Here is a 22,931-nt window from a genome sequence, read left to right as displayed (position 1 = left end):
AAAAAAAAAAAAGAAAAAACTCCAAGGTTCATGAGTCACTTAAATATGTATTTTTATTTGTAACAAATAAGTATTAAACTGTAAAGTATTTTTGTACAAATTTAATACTTTAATAGCATGATATTTATCGTCTATGTTATGTTTTTTGAAATTCAAACTGTTGCAAATATTTGTATGGAAAAACTGTATAAATTGAAATAAACAGTGATTTAAAGACATTAAAAATGAGGTAGAGTTTTTCAACTTCATATTTTTCCCAGTGTTTTAGAAAAAAACACCATTTTTATATTTGTGGCATACTTTTTCCTACCCTGAGTGAAAAGAAAAAATGTTAAAGGTAAGCAGGTTGTCTACATTTTAATGGACATCATATGTTTAACAATCAATTTATTAATCTTGAAATTGCAGCCAAGTCCTACAGTGCACATGAGAAAGCTGAAAGCAGAATGTTATTTGAACTCTGATTTGGAGTTTTGCTTTTCTTACCATGATCATCATAGATCAGCATAGAACTATTAGCTAAAGTTCTACATCATAGAAGAAGTTTTCTAAGTCACTGATTGCAATTTTCTTGTTATGTCTTAACAAGATTAAAATCCATAATCCATCAAAGCTCACAACACCTACACCCCTTAGTAAACTGTTTGATTTACTCAAGGAAATGATAGTTTTGGCACATCAGTAAGAGCATCTCATCAATACTGTAGCATTCAGACATGGATAAATCTTGGTATGGACAGCTAGGAGTCTTAAAATCAAAATACATCCTTGTGTATTTTTTAAGGGAACATCTGGATCCTCAAAGACCTGTAAGTTCATTCTTCAGCAAAACAGAAGAATTACATGATTTTTGATGACCAATACACCAGTGAATCTACTAAAAATGGATCACTGAAAATGTAAATAAGAGGCACAGCATAAAACAAGCTGTTTTTCATAGAACATGCAAAACCAAGAAACCCCTTGAAAGGCACCTGCATATTCAGCTTCTCCATCCCAAATATCTTGAATAGGTTCAGTAAAGGTTCATACCAAGACCAATTAATAATTGTCTGTTAGCTTTTGAAAAGCTTCCTAGGAATTTGCTGACCCAAACTTAGATTCTTAAGTCTGGAAGATCCAAGTGGAGATTCTTCTGCTGTTGTCTGTCAAAACAAAACAAAAATGTTACTCAAGTTTGAAACAGACCTAAAATACTTTAGCTTCTTCAAAAAAGGCTCTTTCTCCACAAGCTCAGAAATTAGATGTAATGAAAAAAAAAAAAAAGCATCTGTTAACAGGTCTGACTTTATAAAAATCAATTTCAATTATTACACTTTATACACATCTCATAGCACATCACCTAAAAACTGACATTTGTGCACAGACCATAAGCTGATACAGGCTAAGCTGGTCAACAGATCACTCTGAGAGTAAAAACATGTATAAGTTTGTTAGTATTGACATTAAACCTTTTTTTCTGTATTAGCCATACATTACTCTGCAAAGACATCTGCCAAATTTGACTGCTTCACCAATTACTGGTCAACTTGAAAATTATTAAATAAATATTAATAAAACATCGTAACAGTGCCCAGGTGACTTGCATTGGTGAAAGAGAGTGCAAAAGTTTGTTTTAAACTTTCTCAGTAAGGAGATACTTACAGAAGGTATTTTTGTAGCATCCTCAGATGCAGGAATTTGTCTTTTACATGGACTTTGCTGCAAACTGATTGTCTGCTCTTCACTGAGAACTGATGACCTCTCCTGTATCACGAGGTCACTTTGAAGTTCAGGTGGGTCAGGAGCACTTTGAGTAAGAGAAACAGACTGAGTCTCAAGCTCTTGACTTTGCCAGCACTTCATCAGGGAAGAGGATGTTCGTTCGGGACAGCTATTGGTTTCTGCAACTGCCTCTCTCAAAAACCTCTGCAAACGTGTTTTTCTGTTTATCTCCTTGTTCCTTACTGCTTTCCTGAGGTGCAGCTCCTCAGCCACGATATAGACCCGGCAGCGTCCCCTGGTCACAGCTGTGTACACGTGCTGCCAGTGCTGCCGGCCCGCGTTGCCAACCACGTACACCACGGTCCTTTCCTCGGAGCCCTGAAACGTGGGAAAATGCTGGTTTTCAAAGGCTGATTTCCAGGAAATAGTTAAAAAAAAGACAAGAATGAGGAAGTTGGAGGCAACTGGGGATGCTCTCAAGAATATTTTGTATAGGGAATTCTAGTTTCAAGAATGTTTCTGATTCATTCATGAGTGAATACAGTGTATTAGCTCCCAGCTGCTGTGTTTTTACCTGGAATGTGTGAATAGTTCTGGCCCAGGCATGCTTTATGTGACACAGCTTCCTCAGTGCCTTGTAGTTCACAGTGAATGTGGAGCCGCCGTACGTGCTGCTGATGGTCAGCAAGCGCTGCTTATCAATTTCTGCATCCTAAAAGAATAGCACAACACTCCGCAGTGAGCCTGGATCCGCAGCTGGAGCAATGTCTGAACTTCCCTATTCTAGCTTTCCCTGAAATTACAACACCTGCAAAATCAACAAACTGAAAGTTTCAGAAGACACTAAACCAAATAAATTGCTGCTTTTCACTGACAACCTTGAAGGAAAACAGTTTTCACTGTTCAGGGATTACCCTAAGTACTGGTGCTTTCACTGCACAACTCACTGAACCCAGCAAAAAAAACCAGTTTTTCGTTGCTGTTAACTTTTAGGCCAGCTTGGTTTTCTGCCAGGGAAAACTTTAGCTGTAGCATTACTCTTTACTTCAGACTATGTTAAACATTATCTATTTCAATTACAATACATTTGAGTATTTACAGAATGTATTTACACTGAACACAATCAGACCAACTGAAACACTGTACAAAAAAGCCCAGAATTGAGGTTTTTTGAATTCTCTATCATACTTTGTCTTTTTCATGTCTTTTGCATGATTGTTTAGCCAAACTAAGTATGTATTATGGGCTAAACTTATAAAGCGTGAATTGTTTTGTTTGGGGGATTCAGCAAGCACTGAGTAATTTCCCACCAGGTTTTCTTTGTGCAAGTTCTTGCAGCAAAGACTTACCTCTGTAATGAAAAATATATCCCCATTGCAGAGTCGTTTGCCCTCCTCATCAGCCTCTGCAGTGAGTGTGGTTTCTGCACTTCTGCATTTCTGGCTATTAGGACCCTCTCTGACACCATTGGCTGCCAAGAGATCCTTGAGATACACATTGCGCGTGCTGGCAATCTTGTCCCCGTTTTGAAATAGAAGTCGGTTCTTGTGGTCTCTGGGCCACAGAAAGAAGAAGGGGAAAATGTATTTACAAAGTGTGCATTTACCACATCTCAGTATTTTTTCTCTTTTCGCTCTCTATACTTGACCCAAATTGAAAAACTTTAATATTAATCAAAATAGTTAGGGTAACACATTTATGTCTTGAACTTTTGTAAAACCATTTGATAAAAAACAGTAATATAGAGTAGCAGAAAAATATTTCAGAATCTATTTAGAAATCATACCGTAGCAAAAAAAAAAAAAATTAACCTTATGGGGCTTTTTTCATGTTGCTTTTATATGGATTTTGAATATTCAAAAGTAACTTAAAATCTCAGAACTCACACAATGAATTTAAATGAAAAGCAGTTTACCACTGTTCAAAATGAGATTAAAGTTTATAAACTTTATAAATAATAAATAACTTTATAAATAATAAAATAAAGTTTATTTTATAAATTATTTATAACATAATCAGTTCTAGATGAAACACTGGAAGTTTTACAACCTTATTTACAATGTTGTCCCGGCTTTCAAAACAAAAATACAACTTTCAAAACTCTCAAAACAAAAAAACTTTCAAAAACAAAATTACATCGGTCACAGGAAAAATGCGAAACACTGGCTTACCTGGTTAAATGATTTGAATAGTGTTGGCAACAAAGTTCATTTATTAGATCACAATCTTGCCTAAATCATACAAAACAAGAACATGAACAAAATCATGATATACAAAACATACAATTACAAGCAATGTCACATTAGCACTAATTTATAATTAATGGAAAAAGCCCCTTTTCTCTCTAATGATCATCCACCATCTATTAAAAACAATTACTTATTCAGAGTTTAATTTCAGAGTTTACAGAGCAGTAAAGGAACAGTTTTGTCTAAATACCACAGAAAGTTTTTGCACTGTACACCTAGATTAGTTAGATATGTTTTTACGATAAAGAAAATTAAAGAAAAACTAAAACCTGGAGAGTTTATTTTCGGTGGATATATTAAAAATAGCAAGAAGATTTATTTGCTTTTTAAAGACCTGGAATTTTAACTTTGAAATGCAGCTTAAATACCTATAAATATATTATAGAAGAATCATACACAAAAATCACTTATAGCAGTATTGTATGAATAACAATTTAATATATAATGATAGCAGTATTGTACTAATATACAGTATTGTACCTGAATGCAGACTGGAGGAAAAAATTGATAATCAGAGTTACTCAGCATTCACAAATCACTTATTAGCTCACTGGGAACCTGTAAATAGTAGGGGTTTTTTTCTTACTGAGAAAAGGTTCTCCACAATTAAAGGTGAAGGAGCTTTTTCCTAAGTACCCCTTTGTGCAGAACTCAAGGTTATGGACTACTGGTACTAATGCACTTTATCCCTTCCATCCCTTCAGTGTTTCTTTGAAGCCATGCATACTATTCATGCTCCTGTGATTACTAACTTCCAATCTTTCTTCCAGGTGTCTTAGAGCCCTACATCCACCCTTCTTATGTGATGAGTACTCCAAGTATCCAGCAGTTTTATGCTACTGCCACTAGTCTCTCCAGCTCAACACACTCAGCTATTTTTAGACTGTGGCTGCTAGCAAGGACTTTTTCAATGTCTGCCTGCACACTCTGTTACCTTCTGAAAGCAATGAATTGTGACTGCTTGGCATCCTCCAATCCCGGCCCTTTTTTAAGTAAAAGCTTTATTGCAGTTTGTAAATCTGTTTTAAAAGACATAAAAAGTAAAACATAAAAATACTGAATTTAAACAAGAAAAATATAATTCAATATGAAACTGTCTTGGCTTATTTCTTGCTTTAATGACATCTCAACTTGTTTAAAAAACAGAAAAGAAACAAAACCCCCCCTGAAAAATTCCCACACAAAATGACACACCCTTCAAAGAAACAAATACACACCACAAAACACCCAAGAAAACATCATACAGTTAATCCACTATTAAAATCTGAGAAACTAGAGTGATATGGAAAGAAACAAATTCTTATTTCTGTGTTAAACAACAAGTTGCATGGAGCATATTTCATGCAAAATAAGGTTTAGATACAGCACATTGAAGACGTAAAGAATAAATATTTTCAAGCTACAGACCTACACACTTGGATTTCACAGAAGAAATCTGCTTTTAGTATTCTGTTTGCTGAGGATTTTGCTAGAGTAAGGTAAGGTGATAGTGTTTGTACTATTATTTTTTTCCACATTCCCCTTGGAGCTTTTTAATATATATAAGAGAGGCCACTCAATCTACTTATACCCAATAAATGTCAAAAAAACCCGGTAAACAATGCCTCAGCCCCGACCCCAAAACATGTTAAAAGAAATACTGGCATCCCTTCTTAGAATTTTCCTAACTCAATTCTACAGCTGGGAGCACAATCCTGTCCAGCACACCATACTGTTACAGTTGCTTTTTGCTCGAATGATTGGCCTCTGAATCGATTCTGAAAATCTCCAAAGGTTTGATGGCTCCAGATACAATATAAAAAGACAACCACATTCAATTACAGTGGTGGAAGCTGTCCCCCATTTCAAAGTCTAACTGGTGAGCTGCAGCTCTAAAGCCCATTCTTTGCACTTACACGTCTTGCTGTCTTGCACTTATAGAAGGCAAAAGACAAAACTTTGAATGCAGCATTTAAATTTATACCACAAAGCCAGACTAAAATATTCCCAAAATTTTTATTCCAGACAATAGTCTATGCTTTACCAAAGGGAAAATCAAGATAACAAACTGACTATACACACATACTCTCACAATTCCCGCCAGCAGGCAAAGCAATAAAAATAAATTTCTTTTCCGGGATTGGCATTGTCATTTCCTCATTCCAAGCAGAAACTCTCAGCACCTCATCAAATTCAGGAAGCTGCCGGTGAGAGATTCTGGACCAGAGCATTGGAGGGAAACCGGAAAGTTATTTTCAGTTAAAGAATTCCAGTGTATCATCATCTGCATCAGCCTAAATTCACCGCTTAGAAATTTTTGTCATCTACACTACATGCCCTGGAAACTCTTTCCTCAGAGCACAACTTAATTTCACATTGAAAAAAATTGGTAGTTTATACTCTAAACCCTCCATCACTTCAGCAGATACTTAGTATTACCTATACAGTTCTTCCCATGGGAGCAAAATGGACTAAAACAGAAGTGTCATCAAAAAACAAGAATGTTTGTAAAACGCTTCTAGACCTCTTGCAAATGTTCAGAATATTCTCAAATTCAATTAACATCAAAATCTAGATTTTGTTCTTAGAGGTTTAAAGAAGAAATCAAGTACTGATAGGAAACAGGATTATTTACAAAACAGAAGTAATGCAAATTCTGGAAACATTTAAACTCTTTAGGTATTGATACAGAAAAAAATAGAAAGAAACAGTGATGTAATGACCCTTGACATCTAAATTCTCCAAGCAATTCAGTCTGTTTTAGATGTCACACTTATCAGCAATATCTTTAAAGACTCTTTAGAGGAGCAATTGTAGGCCATTTTAGAAGGCATAGAGTCAGCTGTGCATTTACAACTCATTTAAAAACAACAGAGAGTATCTGACAGCATAATAGTGAAATACATCCCATAAAATTCAACAGTGTTCCCGCACACACATTTTTTTGCCCAATATATCCTTCTGAAAAAATCCATAGGGTTTTGTTGTTGTTTTGGGGGTTTGTTTGTTTTTAAAACCAATGTTACAGATTTGGACTAAAAAATCTTAATAATACTACAGAGTCAAATTTGGATGCACTGCTATTTACAGGTAAGAGGCCAAGCAAGAATTACAAGAATTCTTCATACACACATTAGGATATCCTACCTTGATGCATTATCTACAATTAGTTGTGATTCAGCTCTGTGGTTAGTTCGCAGTTCCACAGAAAAGCCTCTTGATTTTAGACCCTCAAAGATATCAGCTAACATGTTTCCTGGGTCTATGCTCGGTAGCTGTCTAGTATCACCTAAACAGAATGCATGTTATTTTTTGTGAGAAGAAATAACCCATCATCTGTTGAAATTTGTCTTTAAAAAAAATGAACACTGGAATGAATAAATACTCAAGCCTATACATTGTAACCTCCATCCTTAATACAATTCACATATTATAAAACTTAAAAGAATCTAAGAAACTTTAGAAATAAGGTTGCAGTCTAGTTAAAGTTTTTTTTTATACTCCTCACTCAGCCATGCTTTACTAGCAAGTGCAAATCTCTCTGCCTGATGAGCACTGACAGTGATCACATCTTACTCAACCACACTTTGAAAGCTACATATTTAAAAACAAATACCATAAATGGCATGTCAAAAAGGAAACCTCTAAGAAAGCATAAAAATTTGACTTTACATTTCTTTGCTTTCCTTTTTAAATTAAAACAAGATGATCCTAACATTAAGAATGGCATGGAAACTCCCTCCTAACATACAATTAATTCATATGCTAGCAAGAGCTCCTTCAGATTTAAGGAAATCAGAAAAGTTTTCCAGTTGCAAGATGTAATAACCTACCACATGGAAGTCAGGAAAAGACAAAACACTTCTAAACAAATAACAGAAATAATGATACTTTCATACTGACCTTCGGAAAATTGTCTCTCTTCTCTGACCTTAAGAAACAGCAGAAATATCCAAGTTCAGAACAATGTAACATTCTCAGATTTTTAAGATACTATGTGGGAGCTGATAGTTACACTGTGTATTGTGCATTATTACACATTGAATAATGTTAAATTTGCTGTTTCACTTACCTAAAATAATAAGTTTAGCAAGCTGAGCATGCTCACACAAGAGTTTTAAAACTAAACTAAGAATGTGTACAGACACCAAACTTCCTTCATCCACAACGAGAACTGTAACTGTAGAAAACTTCCAAGGCTGTGCTTGGTCACTCCGCCTCCACGATTTAAAACTATAGATAATCTAAAAACAAATAAAAATAAAGCAGGCTCTGACACTAATCAACTGTAAACTATGTTACAAAAGTAGACAGTGTGGTATCATCTAACGTATGTAGAGCTATCACCCGAAATTCTGAACTTACACCTGTAAAGACCCAGAAGACTCGACCATTCAGTCTTATTTTCCAGCTCAGTGAATACATTTCTAGCTGAGATTACCGACACTGATTTACATAAAAGCAGTGTCTTTTTTTTTTCCTACAGGAAAGACACAAGGTCAACCATTAGGCTGCTCAGTAACAGAACACCTACTACAACTTGCTGTGGTTAATACTACCCAAAATTGCATGGGGAAGGGGAACAGGCAACTAACTATCCAGTCCCCGAAGATAAAATAAGCCAACAGTACTTTTTCTATTATTATAATTTCTATTTATATGGGTTATTCCACAATTCCAATGTCTTCTTGGCACCTTTTGCTACCTAGAATAAGAGAGACTTGGCCTAATTTTATTAACAGAGTATGCTTTCTACTTTTTTCTAAAAAATTCCACAATACCTAACATTAATTAAGAAAACACTATGCAAATGAAATTTCTCTCATTATTCAACCCCAGGCTACTGATCTTTTCATGCATGTGCTGCTATAATTGCTAGGCAACAGGATCCTAGAAAACAGCTCTACCACCTAGAAATTATTTTTGTCTTCATTAAAATGAAATGCAAAACTGAGAAAACCCGATGCCCTAGAGAAGCACAAGTTTCAGATGTGTATAAATAGTAAAGAAACCAAAGTTAGCAAATAACGTATTTCAAATGATTTAAGATTTCCCCAAAACATAATGCTGACTTTCAGATGCTGATAAGCTGTACTCAAGCATTAATGTTAATAACAAAAATAGGCTACACATTTCTTAAGGAAATCTCAATAATGAGCTTCAGTTTTTTTTCCCCAAAACAAAATGGACAGTACCAAAAGGTGTTCCATAACTTAATTAAAAAAACAAAAAAACAAGAAGAAACAAAACCCAGAACAAACCTTACCTGATGCAGTGTATATGCAGGAAGCTGCGTTTTTTCTCTCAAAAGACTTGTTGCCCTCCCTGTAGGTGCAGTGAATAGTACATTCAATATTTTTTTTGCATACATATTCTCTGATTCCCAGTGGTGATCAAAGGTATTCCATTCCTCAGATGCATCCAAGTCTTCTTCAAAGTCCTTAGAAGCAGCTTCCACTTCTTTTTCCATCTGCTTTAAGTGACGAAAAAGGGAACTAACTATTGTACTCTTCCCACAGCCTCCTTTTCCACTGATGATTGTGACAGGATTAGAACAAATTTTTTTTACAGCAATCACTTGATCTTTGTCTACCTCTGTTCTACTTTGGATACCAGACATAGAGCCCACCTCCTTTTCAGGAAAGTGATTTTCACCATTATGATTGTCTGGATTATTTTCATCCATTTCATGTGCCTGGGTAATATCCATTTTGTTATCTACTGTTTCTCTTGGTGCCTCAGAAATGCTAAGTATCTTTTTCACATCCACATCCAGTTTCCATGTGTGGTTTGATAGAAGGTCACCTACATACATTGCAATATCTTTTTCAGATTTGTAAAGATGAGGCAGAAACACCAGCTTTTTCTCCTTAATCACTACATTCTGATCTTTCAAAAATTCAAGAGACTGCCAAACATGCTCAATGGACATGTGTTTGGATACAAAACGAGCTAATTCATCTTGATCTTCATATGTGTGTCCCATTTGTCTACAGCGTGTCTTGAGCTGATCATACAGAATTAATGCATTCTTCTGCAAGTCAGGAATATTCCGGAGGAGATGTTCACACTGACAGAAGGCAGCCCACGTTGCCTCACAGTAAGGAAGGTTCAATTCCTTATACATAATCTTCTCCCCAAAAAGAATAAAAGCAAACATAAATTTATTTCAGAAGTTGTTAGCTTCTTGTTGAATAGCATTCCTCATAGTAAATACAAATTGCAATTCAGAGGGTAGAAGTTTACAAAAATGTATGTACTTTTCAGAAAGCAAAATACTTAAAAGTAAGATGAAATGATAATTCCTCTTTAGTCACCCTTCTGTAGGAAACGGAATTTTTAAAAATAAAAATACCTGGCACAGAAATTGGGTATTAGGGAGAACTCATGCACACCAAATAACGTATTTTCATGTAAAGGTACACAAACTGTAGGGACTGAGCACAGGAAAACCATTACCCAGAATACTGTACCCAATTCTGAACATGTCCAAGAAATATGCCACACTATCACAAAATAGTGAAAGATTGAGATATGCAATCATATTGCATATTGAGAGCAAGAAAAATTAAATTAACTTGCTCAGTCATGAGAGAAAAAGCTTAAGAGAGTCTTCAAGCAATAAAAAACTGCAGTGAGACTGCAGGTCCTTGAAGCAAGAGAGCAACAAGTCCATATTGCACCAAGGAACAGTCAAATTGGACATCAGGAAAATATTTTTAAAGTATGAGAAACACTGGAATATATTTGCTACCCTGCTGAATCTCTGAAATTAGAGCTCTTAAAGACAAGTCAGAACATTCATCAGTAAAGCAGCGGGAAAACCAAGCACATTTTTGAACAACTAAAGCTGTAGCTCCTACGTGAGGTACGGGACTGCTAAGATGATGTGCAACAGCAATGCTCATGGCAAGAACAGCAAAGGAAAACAGGAAGGTAAGCAACCATTGCAAATTCCATTACAAAAAAACAAACTACTGGACCAGATGACCTCCTACAGAGAAACTTATCTACCTTACTATGAAAGCACAGATACTGCTCTACATATTAGGAAAAGAAAGTCTCATTTACCGGTATAAAATTGAAGAGAACAGCTGAGGATTTTAAATTACTTAACTTTCAGCCCAATTACCTCAAACATTTCATTTTCTGTCTCTTGTAGACAATACTAAACAAATGGTTGTAACAAAACCACTTTCAAAAATCTTCTGAGATTTATTCTAGACCAACTGGAAAAACAAAACCCTTTGCTAAAACTGAGTCCAGTACATCATCCATTTCCAAATGAACTATGCTTAGCCCCTACAAATGCCCATTTAATCAAGTGAACCCAACTAAAACAGCACTATAGTCTAATGCACCTCAAATGCAGCAAACACCATATTTTTACTGTACTTAATATTACTTACCCTGCTGAATCCAAGTTTCCATGGCTCATCCTTTAGTATCTCATCCAATTTTGTTACCATCTCGTCAGTTACCTCCTCACCATCCGTATCAGCCTTTCTTTGCCAACACATCTTATCTAACAGACAGCAAAAGTGGCGTGGCAGAAGAATCGGCAAGAACTCCAGTATTCCCGGAAAAACCAGAGCTCCCAGTACCGCCTTTCCTGCAACTGCATGCACCACAAGCACAGCAAATTTTATGTGATATACAAAGACTGTTGCAAAGCAATTTACACTGACTCTGGCTTCATCCTTCTGCCTCATACACAAGACTTCACAAATTTCTCTCATTTTCTTATTTTTCATAACCCTTTTCAATTTTTTTAAAAGTCTTTTTTTCCCTGAACTGCCTTAAGAAAAAAACAGTGTAAACAGATGACATAAAACCAGCAACTAAATGTACTCACTTGGAAAATATACATATTATGCACTTGGTTTAAACTGCATACTCAACAGCATTTTGTAGAAAGTCAGTTCAGACCTCACCATGCCTGCCTCTTACCTAGAAGTAATTTTCATACAGATTTCACGTATTTCAAATGCAAAATACGAAAAGAGGCTTCTAAATTTGTAGTATCAGGTCAGTAGAGGAACTTACCAAAAAAGTGCTCACCACTGGCTTTCTCAATGACCCCAAAATTAAGCTATCACTTTCCCTGTTTACATCAGTCATGGGCTGAGAGAAAGGAATAATGGAACTGATTTGCTCCATATTTTGCTTTAAAGAAGTAATTTCAGAAGAAAGAAAATAAGATGTAAAAACAAAGTGAGACTTTCAGAAGCTTTATCTTTTGGAAAAAATAGTCTATTTTTAAGTAAGTGTTAAGGAAAATTTAAAACACTAGTTTTTCTCACTTAAGTATTTTTTTCTGATCACTGTCTTACCCTCATAAAGACAAAGATAAAACCTTTTCCCTTCTAAGCAAGTACTTAATTTACATGCAAATCATCAATACACACAATTTCTACACACAAAAAAAATACAATAAAGACTTGAAGAAAAAACTAGTCAAGCCCATAACAATTAATGACAACCAAAAAAATTTACAATATTAACAGTAGCAACTGGTATAGGGTAAGGGTCTATGTTGCTCATGGATAGAGAAAGACTAAAGCTTAAAACATAGCATATCAGTTTAAGCTAGATACTAGAACAAAACCACCAGCTACAAGAAGGATGAAGAGAATACATAAGCACACTGTGCAATCTTTTCTATCATTACAAAAAGAGAACAAAATGAGGCCAAAAAAGTCTACAGAACTCTGAATATTTTCCTGTCATTACACATGGGATTTGAAGTAGAGTCTGTCCAAGTCTAGCAGAGGCTCTGAACTCTCCTGTTACACATAATTTGACATCCAAAAGCATCATCTCCATCATCTGACCTGACACTGCCCAGTAAACCAAGTACTGGAAAACTTTGCTTGCTTACACATAACTGTAGATAGACCCAACCTGTCTGTACAGGTTATGGAAACAGATCATCATAGCAAAACAAGAGCTCTAATGCTGAGGGCACACCTCAGACATCCTGACCTGTGTATTTCAGTGTTTTGCTTTAGACCAGCTAAGTCTGGTCCCACAGATTGAATACCCATTATAGATCAGAGTACCTCAGGAATGCAAGTAGAACACATTGTTTGGGTTTCATCCAGCAGGGATACAGTCAGTGCTCTCAGAGACTGCATCACAGTGGGGACAAGGGGGATGTCTGCTTCAAAAGCACACTCCTGATCCAATTTCTAACACTGAGGTGGTCACATTCATGTCACACACACCAACACTGCCCACAACAGCATCCTCAGAAGTCTGATCTCCATGTGGAGACATTCCAGTGCTTCCACAGTCTGCTCCCAGCCACACCAATCTGCTGACAGGCATGATTCAAACACACCTAGTCTATTTAGCACAGCTGATTAAGACTATGCTGAACTCCTTCACTGATCCCTGTATTACAGAGAAGCACCTATACTACTTTTGAACATGCACAGTCCTAAAAAGCCATCGTCACCATGCTAAATTAGTGCTGAACCCATTTTTCAATAAGCCTTGTTATAGCTGAATAAACTATATAGTTTATAGTATAAATAAACTATATAGGAAGTACCAGTGCCTTTGCATCATAGAATCACAGAAGCATAAAATGGTTTGGGCTGGAAGTGACCTTAAATGTCAACTAGTTCCAAACTCCTTCCACCTTCCACTAGACCAGGTTGCTCCAAGCCCCATCCAACCTGGCCTTCAGCACTTCCAGGGCTGGAGTATCCCTAGCACAGACAATTCTACTTAAACTACAGAATCCAGCAAAGTCTTTCTGTATGACAACCTTTAACTCATCAGTTGTCCTACTGTCCTGAATTATTTTAAAATAAAATAATCATTTGAATTTACATTTCAAATGAATACATCTTAGTTTGAATTCAGTATATGAGATAGAATACCTTAAAAAACAATTAAAACAGCACAGGATATACCTACATGATTTTGAAACATAATAGAAGATGTCATAATCCTTGGTATCTATTTGGCTTCTCCTTGGCTGTAGCTGTGAAACTTGGAACTGTTTTAGTTTTTCTTCAAGATTGCTAAAGCTCAGCACAAACTCCATAGGAAGCCAAGCAAAAAACTTTTCTTTCCAATTTTCAGGAACACCACATTCCTTAAGAAAGAGTGAAAATACTTGTCGGTTGTTTTCTTCTACATCAGTCTGCAGAAAATACGATGGATATCCTTGCACAAAGTACTTTGACCCCATTTTTTTAATTTTAACATTAACTTTCCACCAAGGGTCAACTAATGGAAAACGTCCAACTACTTCATACTGCTTTTTGGTGCCACATTCCTGTATAATAACTGAAAAAGAAAAACAAGTCCAGTGTTAACTGAGAGTCATAAAAATTAGAAGTTTGTGTTGATTAAAAGAGATTTGTTGTTTCAATGTTTTTTTTTTATTCAAAGGTGGTTCAAACATTTCTGTAAGTTGCAGTAGTAAAAGCAAAGCACGGCTTTTCATAAACTCCTGATGCCAGTCTCTCCACTAATATCTAAAAACAAAAGTGAACCCAAACTCAGAAACAAGTACTAAAACTCCTTCTCTAAGCGTGAGGAATGTACCTGGCCTATGAATTTATTAATGTAATTGAATATGTATAATATTACAGTTTACTATTTATTCCAACTCAAGTTTACAACTGAATTTTAAACAGTTTTATCACAAAGTATTCTATCACAATGCCTCCATAATTTCACAGAATTACTACGTTGGAAAAGACCTCCAAGATCATGGAGTTCAGCTCAGCCCTAATACCTCAACTAAACCATCACACCAAGTGCCACACCCAATCTTCTTTTAAACACATCCAGGGATGATGACTCCACCACCTCCCCAGGCTGATCATTCCAGTACTTTGTTACTCTTTCTATAAAAAACTTTTTCCTAATATAGGCTGGAACCAATATTTCCCCTAGTGCAGTTTAAGACTGTGTCCTCTGTTCTGTCAGATGCTGCCTGAAGAGACCAATCCCCACCTGCCTACAGCCACCTTTCAGGGAGTTGTAGAGAGTGATAAGGTCACCTCTGAGTCTCCTTTTCTCCAGGCTAAACAACCCCAGCTCCCTCAGCCATTCCTCACAGGGTTTGTGTTCCAAACCCCTCACTGGCCTCGTTGCCTCCTCTGGACACGCTCAAGTGTCTCAATGTCCTTCCTGAACTGAGGGGCCCAGAACTGGACACAGAATTCAATGTGTGGCCTCACCAGTGCTGAGTACAGGGGGAGAATGACCTCTCTGCTCCTGCTGGCCACAGTATTCCTGACACAGGCCAGGGACCATTGGCCTTCTTGGCCCCCAGAGCACACTGCTGGCTCATGTTCAGCTGCTGTCACCAGCACCCCCAGGTCCCTTTCCATATGGGCACTGTCCAGCCACACTGTCCCCAGCCTATAATGCTGCAGGGGGTTACTGTGGCCAAAATGCAGGACCTGGCACTTGGACTTATTAAACTTCATCTTGTTGGACTCTGCTCATCCATCCAACCCTTCCAGATCTCTTTGCAAAGCCCTCCTCCCTTCCAACAGGCTCCCAGCTTAGTGTCATCTGCAAATTTACTAATGAAGGATTCAATTCCCTCACCCATGTTGTCAATAAAGATATTGGACAGAACAGGCCCCAGCACAGCCCCCTGAGGGACACCACTGGTGACTGCCCCAGCTGGATGCAGTGCCGTTCACCACCACTCTCTGGGCCAGACCATCCAGCCAGTTCCTAACCCAGCACAGAGCGCTCCTGTCCACACCATGGGCTGCAGCTTCTCCAGGAGTGTGCTGTGGGAGACAGTGTCAAAGGCCTTGATGAAGTCCAAACAGACACATCCACAGCCTTTCCAGCATCCACCAGCTGGGTCACCTGGTCATAAAAGGAGACCAGACTCTTCAGATATGTTTGTATACCAATTATTTCCCGTGACTGAAACCACCAAAATTATAAGGAATTAATATAATAAATTCTCAACATTTTGTATGACCTGGTTTGCCTCCTCTTTGCCTTCAAAAAAATAATACACCATTCCCTGACTGACAACTGAGGACCAACTGCTATGACCAGAACAAAGTGGGCATCTATGTTTAACAGGGCCTCTTCCTCACCAGGACAGCTCTGTAATAACTTATTTATTTCTCCCTGGCTATTTAGCCCAGTCTAGCCATTTTAAAAACAACTTGCAGATAAAGCACTTCCTAGGCAGAGGTTATTCCAAGTTCACCTACTTTTCTAAACTCTAAGTATAAAGTTGGAAATTAACATAAAGTATCAACACTCTCATATGTCATCAAAGAAAAAAAAAAAAACACGTGTTTTTCTCGTGTAAAGTAACTTGAATGTGAAAACCTTATGTTTTCTTACTGTTGCAATCCTGTGCCCGTAGAAAAGCACAGATCCCCTTTCACTACCTGTTCATCACCTGTTTCGGTTTCCTTTCCCTGCCTGGGTCAGTTCAGCGGGGAAGGCCCGAGCAGGGACCTTTCCCACACGGAAAGCGCCGCGCACTGGCGGCCGGGCCGGGGNGAGCCGCTCTTGGCGGAGGATGCGCTCCTGGAGGCCGGCGGGCGGGAGCTGGCGGCCGCGCTGCCCCCGCGCAGCGCCGGTGAGGGGCGGCGGGATAGATGTGTATAAGAGACAGGCCCGGACCGCCCCGGCCCGTCCCGCCGCCCCTCACCGGCGCTGCGCGGGGGCAGCGCGGCCGCCAGCTCCCGCCCGCCGGCCTCCAGGAGCGCATCCTCCGCCAAGAGCGGCTCCTCCTCGAAGTCCTCGTCGCTCTCCTCCTCATCGCCCGGCGCCTCCGAGCGCAGCGGCCGCAGGTGTCCCCAGAGCTCCAGGGTCGCGCCCCGCTGCCCCCCGCACTCCGCCATGCCACCCCGGCGGAGATCTCCCCGCCCCCGCGGAAAGGCGGGACGGCGGCCTGAGGAGCCCGGAGCGGCGCGGGATGGGCAGGAACGAGGAGACAGTTTGGGGTTTTTTACAACTTCGGGACATAGTTCTCTGTCTTTACATGACCCTTGTCACAAAACCATCAGATCATAACATCATACTTCCTGTATATCGGATTATGTTTCACCCAGCTGCCCCCAGAGTAGTTTAATGTACAACTAGTAGAGTGTTCTCCGGAAGGCCCTCATTGAAAATCACCCTTCCTTTCCTACGCTTTAACCTTGGCAATTGCTGCTTAGTCCTCGCTTTTGCTCAGCACCAGATCCTTGCCTTTTCTGAAATTTTGTGACAGTTCATTGTTGAAATACCAAGATTTCTCATATTCAGTGTTGATCTCTCACTGAAGATCCCCAGAAATCCTGCTATTCAGTCAGAAAGCAAGGCTTTCTACAAACCATTTTAAACTGATTTTCACTGCTTAGTAGTTATCAGGTTAATATTTACCATTTTTTCATGTAGCTGTTTTTTTAGCAAAATTTCACAATTGTATTTTTGCATGTTCACGCCACTAGCAAGCATATGTTTTCATCAATTAATTTAGTTTTGTGAGATTTTTTTTAAAAAAAATCATTTTGCTGACTTCTGTGTTTTGATTTGCCCTGTCTCTATTTCTTTATTTTCTTCCAATTTTTTCTTTGTTTTGCTTAATACAGTTTTGCTTCACTCAGTACACTGGAGGCCACTGTGGATGTCTTGCTGCTGCTTCAGAGTACTGGCAAGCAGATTAAAGGAGATGCAAAAGCAACAGGAGCTGGTGCAAGGCTGGTGGATTCTTCTGATTGAGATTAAATAACTGGGTGGTTTCACACCCCAAAAGACCAAAGTGCAACACAGAAATGCCCCCAATACTACACTAAATGGAATGCAGCAAATAATTTGCCCAGCATCTGAGAAGCTGTCAGCAGCACAGACATACCCTTCAGAACAGTAGCATAGATTATTTGTACGTGTGTTTAGAACAAGTCATGTATAACAAAATCGATAAACATACAACAATTACTTTTGGTCTAACCTAAAAGAGACACAATTCTTTCCCACGTTGTTTCATGACTCCTTCCCATGCATGATCCAGGCGGCCTTTCACCCACAGGTCTACCCTATAAGGAATGTCCCCCTCTTTGCCACCTTCCTCCTAACAAAACTAAAGGGCCTTCAGCTCTCTCACACAGAAGCATGGGATTCTCCCTCTGTCCTGGCATGGTTCCAGGTACTCCATCCCTGGAAAAATCTACATTAGTGTGTCAAAGTAATACCTATAACATGACAGAGACGTGTAAATATTGCTGTTGCTGTTTTAAAACCCAGCTGCAAATCTCATGCATGCATAAGAATACTGAAATAGTTGTTCTCAGTTCTTATGCGATAAAAATTAGGATCCTTTCTCCAGCTTAATTCACAGATAATGAAGTAACTGCTTTACATGGCAAGCTGAAAACACATGGCCTATAAAAGGGAGACATGAGAGGGAATGGAAACATTGATGTTAATTTTAAAAATTTAAAGCATTAGCTTACTGAAGAGTTTAATGGTGTAGGCAGTCATACATTTGAATCAGTGCTTTAAGATACTTTTTTCTTATGAAACATCATTTCACATTCAACTATGTATTTGTCTAAGTGAAACTGGATATCTGACTGCCCCAGTCTATTCTGAACATGCAAATTTAATACTGTATTCAGCAAGGCTGACTGGTATTTCCTTATCTTTCTACAATCCATACTATATATGCTGAATTTCTGTATGATGTCTTATATTTCCATTTCTCCTTATCATCCAGTAGTATGCATCCTGATTATGAATGTCTTTATGTGTGCCCAGCTTTATTAGGTATGGCTTGATTTTCAAAAATGTCACTACTTGCCACTCACGTGAAGTCAGACTGGTTTTCTAGAGATGGGTGAAGATTAGATGGTTTTTTTGAATATTTGAGACTAAATGTTTTGCTCCTTTCAGGAAATGAAATGAAATTTTGTGATTTCAGTGACAATCAATTGGTCAAGCTTCAGTCCTATTCTCTGCACTTCATGTTATTCCATTCGCTTTTATTGTTTTCACTTAATTTCAGAATTTTCTTCTTTTTTAGCATTTTATTTCTTCAACTTCTTCTCCTGTCTCTTTGTTTACCTTTCTTCCCTGATTTTAGGATTTCAGTGGGAAGAATTTTCAGTCCTTTATACTGCACCTCATTTAATCTCAGTACATTTTGTTATAGTCACTCCATTTCCAAATTTTCTTTCTTTTTTTTTTTTTTTTCAATTGCATTTATTTTATCATATCTCCTTTCCAGAGTATTTGTTACACTTTGTTCTCTGATTTCAAGATTTCATTTCCTTTCCTGTCACAAAGATTTTAAATCATACTTTGAAAAATACTTGGAAATCTTAGATAGCCTTTGGGGACTAGCTTATTCCCCATAATGTCTCACTTCAAATATCACCCTAAAATCCAAAAATGCACAGTAAACAGAAACATGCTTTGATAGCCCTTTAATTTACCCTCCAATGCACCATGATATCACTGCCATGATAATTAATGATTCTTAAAGTATAGTCTGTCATGACACATGACACATGACTGCTCTTTAAACTCTTGAAGTTACTGCAGAAGAGTAGTGTTACTCTTCTGTCTGTGGATAAAAAAATCTGTTTATAAATTTGAACCCAATATTGGTGCATTCATTGAAAAAATGCAAATCCCTGCAAAGCAAAGTCATGATGAACAAGGATAGATAATTTGCTGAATCTTACTGCTTTGTGTCTTGTCCCACAGTAGCAAGTTTTCATTCAACAAAAAGTATGCCCATATAAATCTCCCTTTTTTAAATAGGTGTGTGAAATCCTACTCTGAAAACAATTTTCAGAACATTCTGACAGGTACCATTTATACAATGAAGGGTTATATTTATGCCAGCCTCCAGATTTAAGTAAGACTTGCTACATTTTTTAGTGTTTCCCCACATGTGACACCCTTTTTCACAGGATGACTAGCAGTTCATCTTCAAATCTGACTAGGACTGGGAGTAGGGGGAGATTCCCTAGTCTCAAATTTGCCTGCATACTCACTGCTTCCTGATCTGCGCTGGGATTCAAGACATTCCTGTCTGCCAAGTCCAACAGTAAGACTGAGTTTGCCATCTGGGAGCATCTGGAAGTCCTCAGATGATTAAATTAGGTGATGTATCTAGCACAGCAGGAGGCAGGAGCAGCAGAGAAAGGGTTAAACTGCCATTCCTCTTGAGATGGAAAGGTTTCAGTTTTACACTGTGGTTTTTCAGGGTGTGGCATGATTTGTATGACAAATCATATCCACAGAAATACTTTTCAGGAAGTGAAATTATGGCCAACAGCAACGCTGCCCAACTGCCTTTTGAGTTTTATTTTGTTTTATTGAAATATGTTATATTATAATATGTTATATTGAAATGCTGGACCCAAGCAGCAGCGAGCTGTCCTTGCTGCTAGCCACGAGCCTCCTGGCATACAAGGTCCACAAGTAGTCAGCTACCACCAGCATGACTTAATAGTGGAGTGTGGAGATTTTTGAGATCTAGGGATCCCATACACAGGTGTCAACATATGGAAGCTTTCAGAGGGTGGTGGCTAGTGACAAGGGGCTGTAAAATGACTGCAGGTTAATTAGCACTTTTAATTGCCAGAGTTTCTCCTGTGAAATCTCTTCACAGCTGGGTGACATTTCTATAGATGAGGCAAAAAGTGGTAACTCCACTGACGATTTTTCCCTAGACAGTAAACTTCAGAAAATGTCAAACATGTCATGTGTTAGATATATATGTCTCACAGTCTTCATTACAAATCAAACTGGTAGAACTCGAGACATTTAAACATTAACATTTTTTTTTTAAAGTGAGAGTTGTTATAAGAGCATCATATTGCAGCATGCTCAATCATAGTCTAGAAGAGGGGCTTTCAAAAACTTGACAGGGGTAAGATAGAGCCCCCTGGTTAGGACAGACACAGTGATACAACTTGGAACTCTGCCAATGTAAACCAGCACATTAGCAATAATGTTGAACTCTGCTTAGGAAACATGCTTGGCATTGTCAGGGCCTTAGGAGTCAAGGCAGATTCTTTGCATTTAATTCAAAGTTCTAAAACAGGACTGCTCCTCATTAAAAGCCTCAGAAGAAAACCAAGACAACCTTTTCATCCTCCTTTCTTCCCAAGCCCACGGAATGTTTGCAGCATCTGGTATGCATTTCCCCTTACAGAATGGTGACCTCATCGAGATATGGGATCAGAGTCACTTTAACTTAACCATACTGTTGTAAAGCATTTTAAAAAATTGTTTAAAAATTATTATTTTCTGTGTCTGAGGGAGGAAAAAGCAAATCCAAGGGGGGAAAAAAAATCTGGATAAAATGGCTGCTGTTACAGACAAAATAAAAACAACCACCCAAATTACTATTTTTATAATTAGATGTATGTGTACAAAGATTTCTGCTTGAATATATTACATTCATTCACCAGGCTTTATGTCATAATTGCAGGTTTGTATATCTCAGGAGGGAAATCCAGTACTGTTATCTGATTCGCCAGGAACACATAAAACCTCCCTTAACAGTCTTTCATAGTCAGTAATATTTGGAAGTACTTTTTCTAAAACAGTAAAAAACAGTCTCTATCTGGGTGGTTTATAGAAAAAACCTCCTCTGTTTATCCTAATGTGTTCCATTAATGAAAAGGCTACAGAAAACAGAAACAACAACAACGAAACCAAAACTAAAACAAACAAAAAAAAGCCCAAGCCCCCAGAAAATGAAAGACAGCCTTCTTAAGAAATGCCTGAAATTCTCCAGTTCTACTTGTTACTTTATACTTGTAAATGAAAGGATGGGTGACTTTAATGACCATGTGATAATATTTTGGTTCACTTGTCCCTGGCTGCCCTCCCTCAGCATCCATTCCCCAGCATCCTTTCTTAATTAATGGTTTGGAGGAGAAATTAACTCCACAAGTCTACATTTTTGCAAGAGAATCCCAGAATTATTCTTTATGTTTAAAACTTACAGAGCTATGATGTTCTGTAATGGTGTAATCACTACATTCCTGGTGAACCACACAGCAAAGATCTGGTTAATAAACTAAAAATTAAATAGAATTCTCAGAGAAGGAAAATTCTCTGTCTTTTGAGACTGTCAAAAAGGATATTAGGAAATATGTTTTAAGTATTCTTGTGTAGTTGCTCATCTTTGCTTTTTGAGAATATTTTTCTGATAACAGGGAAGACTAAATGGGGGTAAGAGGGGGTAAGAGGGTAGGGTGTATGTTTCCCTCAGGATTTGACTGAAGACTAGTATTTTCAGTGCTTATTGGAATGGGTTTTTTAATTTTCCTAAGCAGAAGGTCACCCTGCTGCCAATAGTATCATACTGTGAGGGTGTGATTCTGGGTCCAGTTTCCATCTGTATTTGCAAACTAACCTGGGCCAGAACAGGGCCTGAAGTGGAGGTGTGCCACCATCCACAATGTCTGCAGCTGAGGCACTCTGGAACTTTTTGCCCTGTGTCAACAAACACCATGACAGATGATGCCCAGGCCCCGAGAGCTTTTCTTTCCCCGCTCATAGTTAAGAATCAGGACAAATGAACAGATCCTGTTTTCTTTTCTGGTTCAGAGGTAGCTACTAAATCTTCCCAAGTCATTTACCTGCATACAGTTCTACTTTGCAGCTGTTTGCCACCAAAGACCACTGCTCCCATTAGCTCTATAAAGCCTTTTGTGATACTCAGATCTGGAAAGCATTTGTAGCCACTTTCCCCCTCTTTAGTTCTTACCTGGAGCTTTCCTTGAAAAAGAATGAAATAAAAATGAGTAAGCACTTTCACAGTCTAAGATCTGGGACTTTTTCCACAGGGTTGAGAGCCCTTCCAATTATTTGCCTTCAGCTGGGCTCCTGAGTTTAGCTAGTAAGTTTTCTTTATAAATAAATCATGTCCGTGCACTAACCCTTCTTTGTTACTGTTCCCCCAAAATTTCTGTATTTTTCTGGTAACAAATTTAACACAATTTTCTTCATGTGGTCTCATAAACATAATGAGCAGATGGA

The 22,931-nt window shown here is 38.1% G+C and overlaps 1 protein-coding gene across 3 annotated transcripts; it reads right to left on the bottom strand.

Moving 5' to 3' along the window:
- Positions 1 to 35: 35 nt before the first annotated feature.
- HELB (DNA helicase B) lies at positions 36 to 16,801 on the bottom strand. Of its 3 annotated transcripts, none has more exons than XM_015627688.3 (13): positions 16,594 to 16,801; positions 13,860 to 14,234; positions 11,342 to 11,550; positions 9,199 to 10,062; positions 8,005 to 8,176; positions 7,080 to 7,221; positions 6,019 to 6,149; positions 4,888 to 4,972; positions 3,876 to 3,935; positions 3,054 to 3,258; positions 2,279 to 2,416; positions 1,645 to 2,082; positions 36 to 1,145 (listed from the first exon to the last, which is right to left on the bottom strand). In XM_015627688.3, exons 1-13 carry the CDS (start codon positions 16,784 to 16,786, stop codon positions 1,056 to 1,058), a joined length of 3,102 nt encoding a protein of 1,033 aa, XP_015483174.1. In that variant the 5' UTR covers positions 16,787 to 16,801; the 3' UTR covers positions 36 to 1,055. The 3 variants fall into 3 exon arrangements, with proteins under 3 accessions (XP_015483174.1, XP_015483175.1, XP_015483176.1); XM_015627689.3 differs by lacking the exon at positions 8,005 to 8,176 and adding an exon at positions 7,836 to 7,863; XM_015627690.3 differs by lacking the exons at positions 6,019 to 6,149; positions 7,080 to 7,221.
- Positions 16,802 to 22,931: the final 6,130 nt, after the last annotated feature.

Source organism: Parus major, chromosome 1A (genome assembly GCF_001522545.3).
Source record: "Parus major isolate Abel chromosome 1A, Parus_major1.1, whole genome shotgun sequence".
Taxonomy (NCBI): Eukaryota; Metazoa; Chordata; class Aves; order Passeriformes; family Paridae; genus Parus; species Parus major.
Note: the sequence above shows the minus strand (reverse complement) of the source record. Positions and strands in the feature narration are given on the sequence as shown.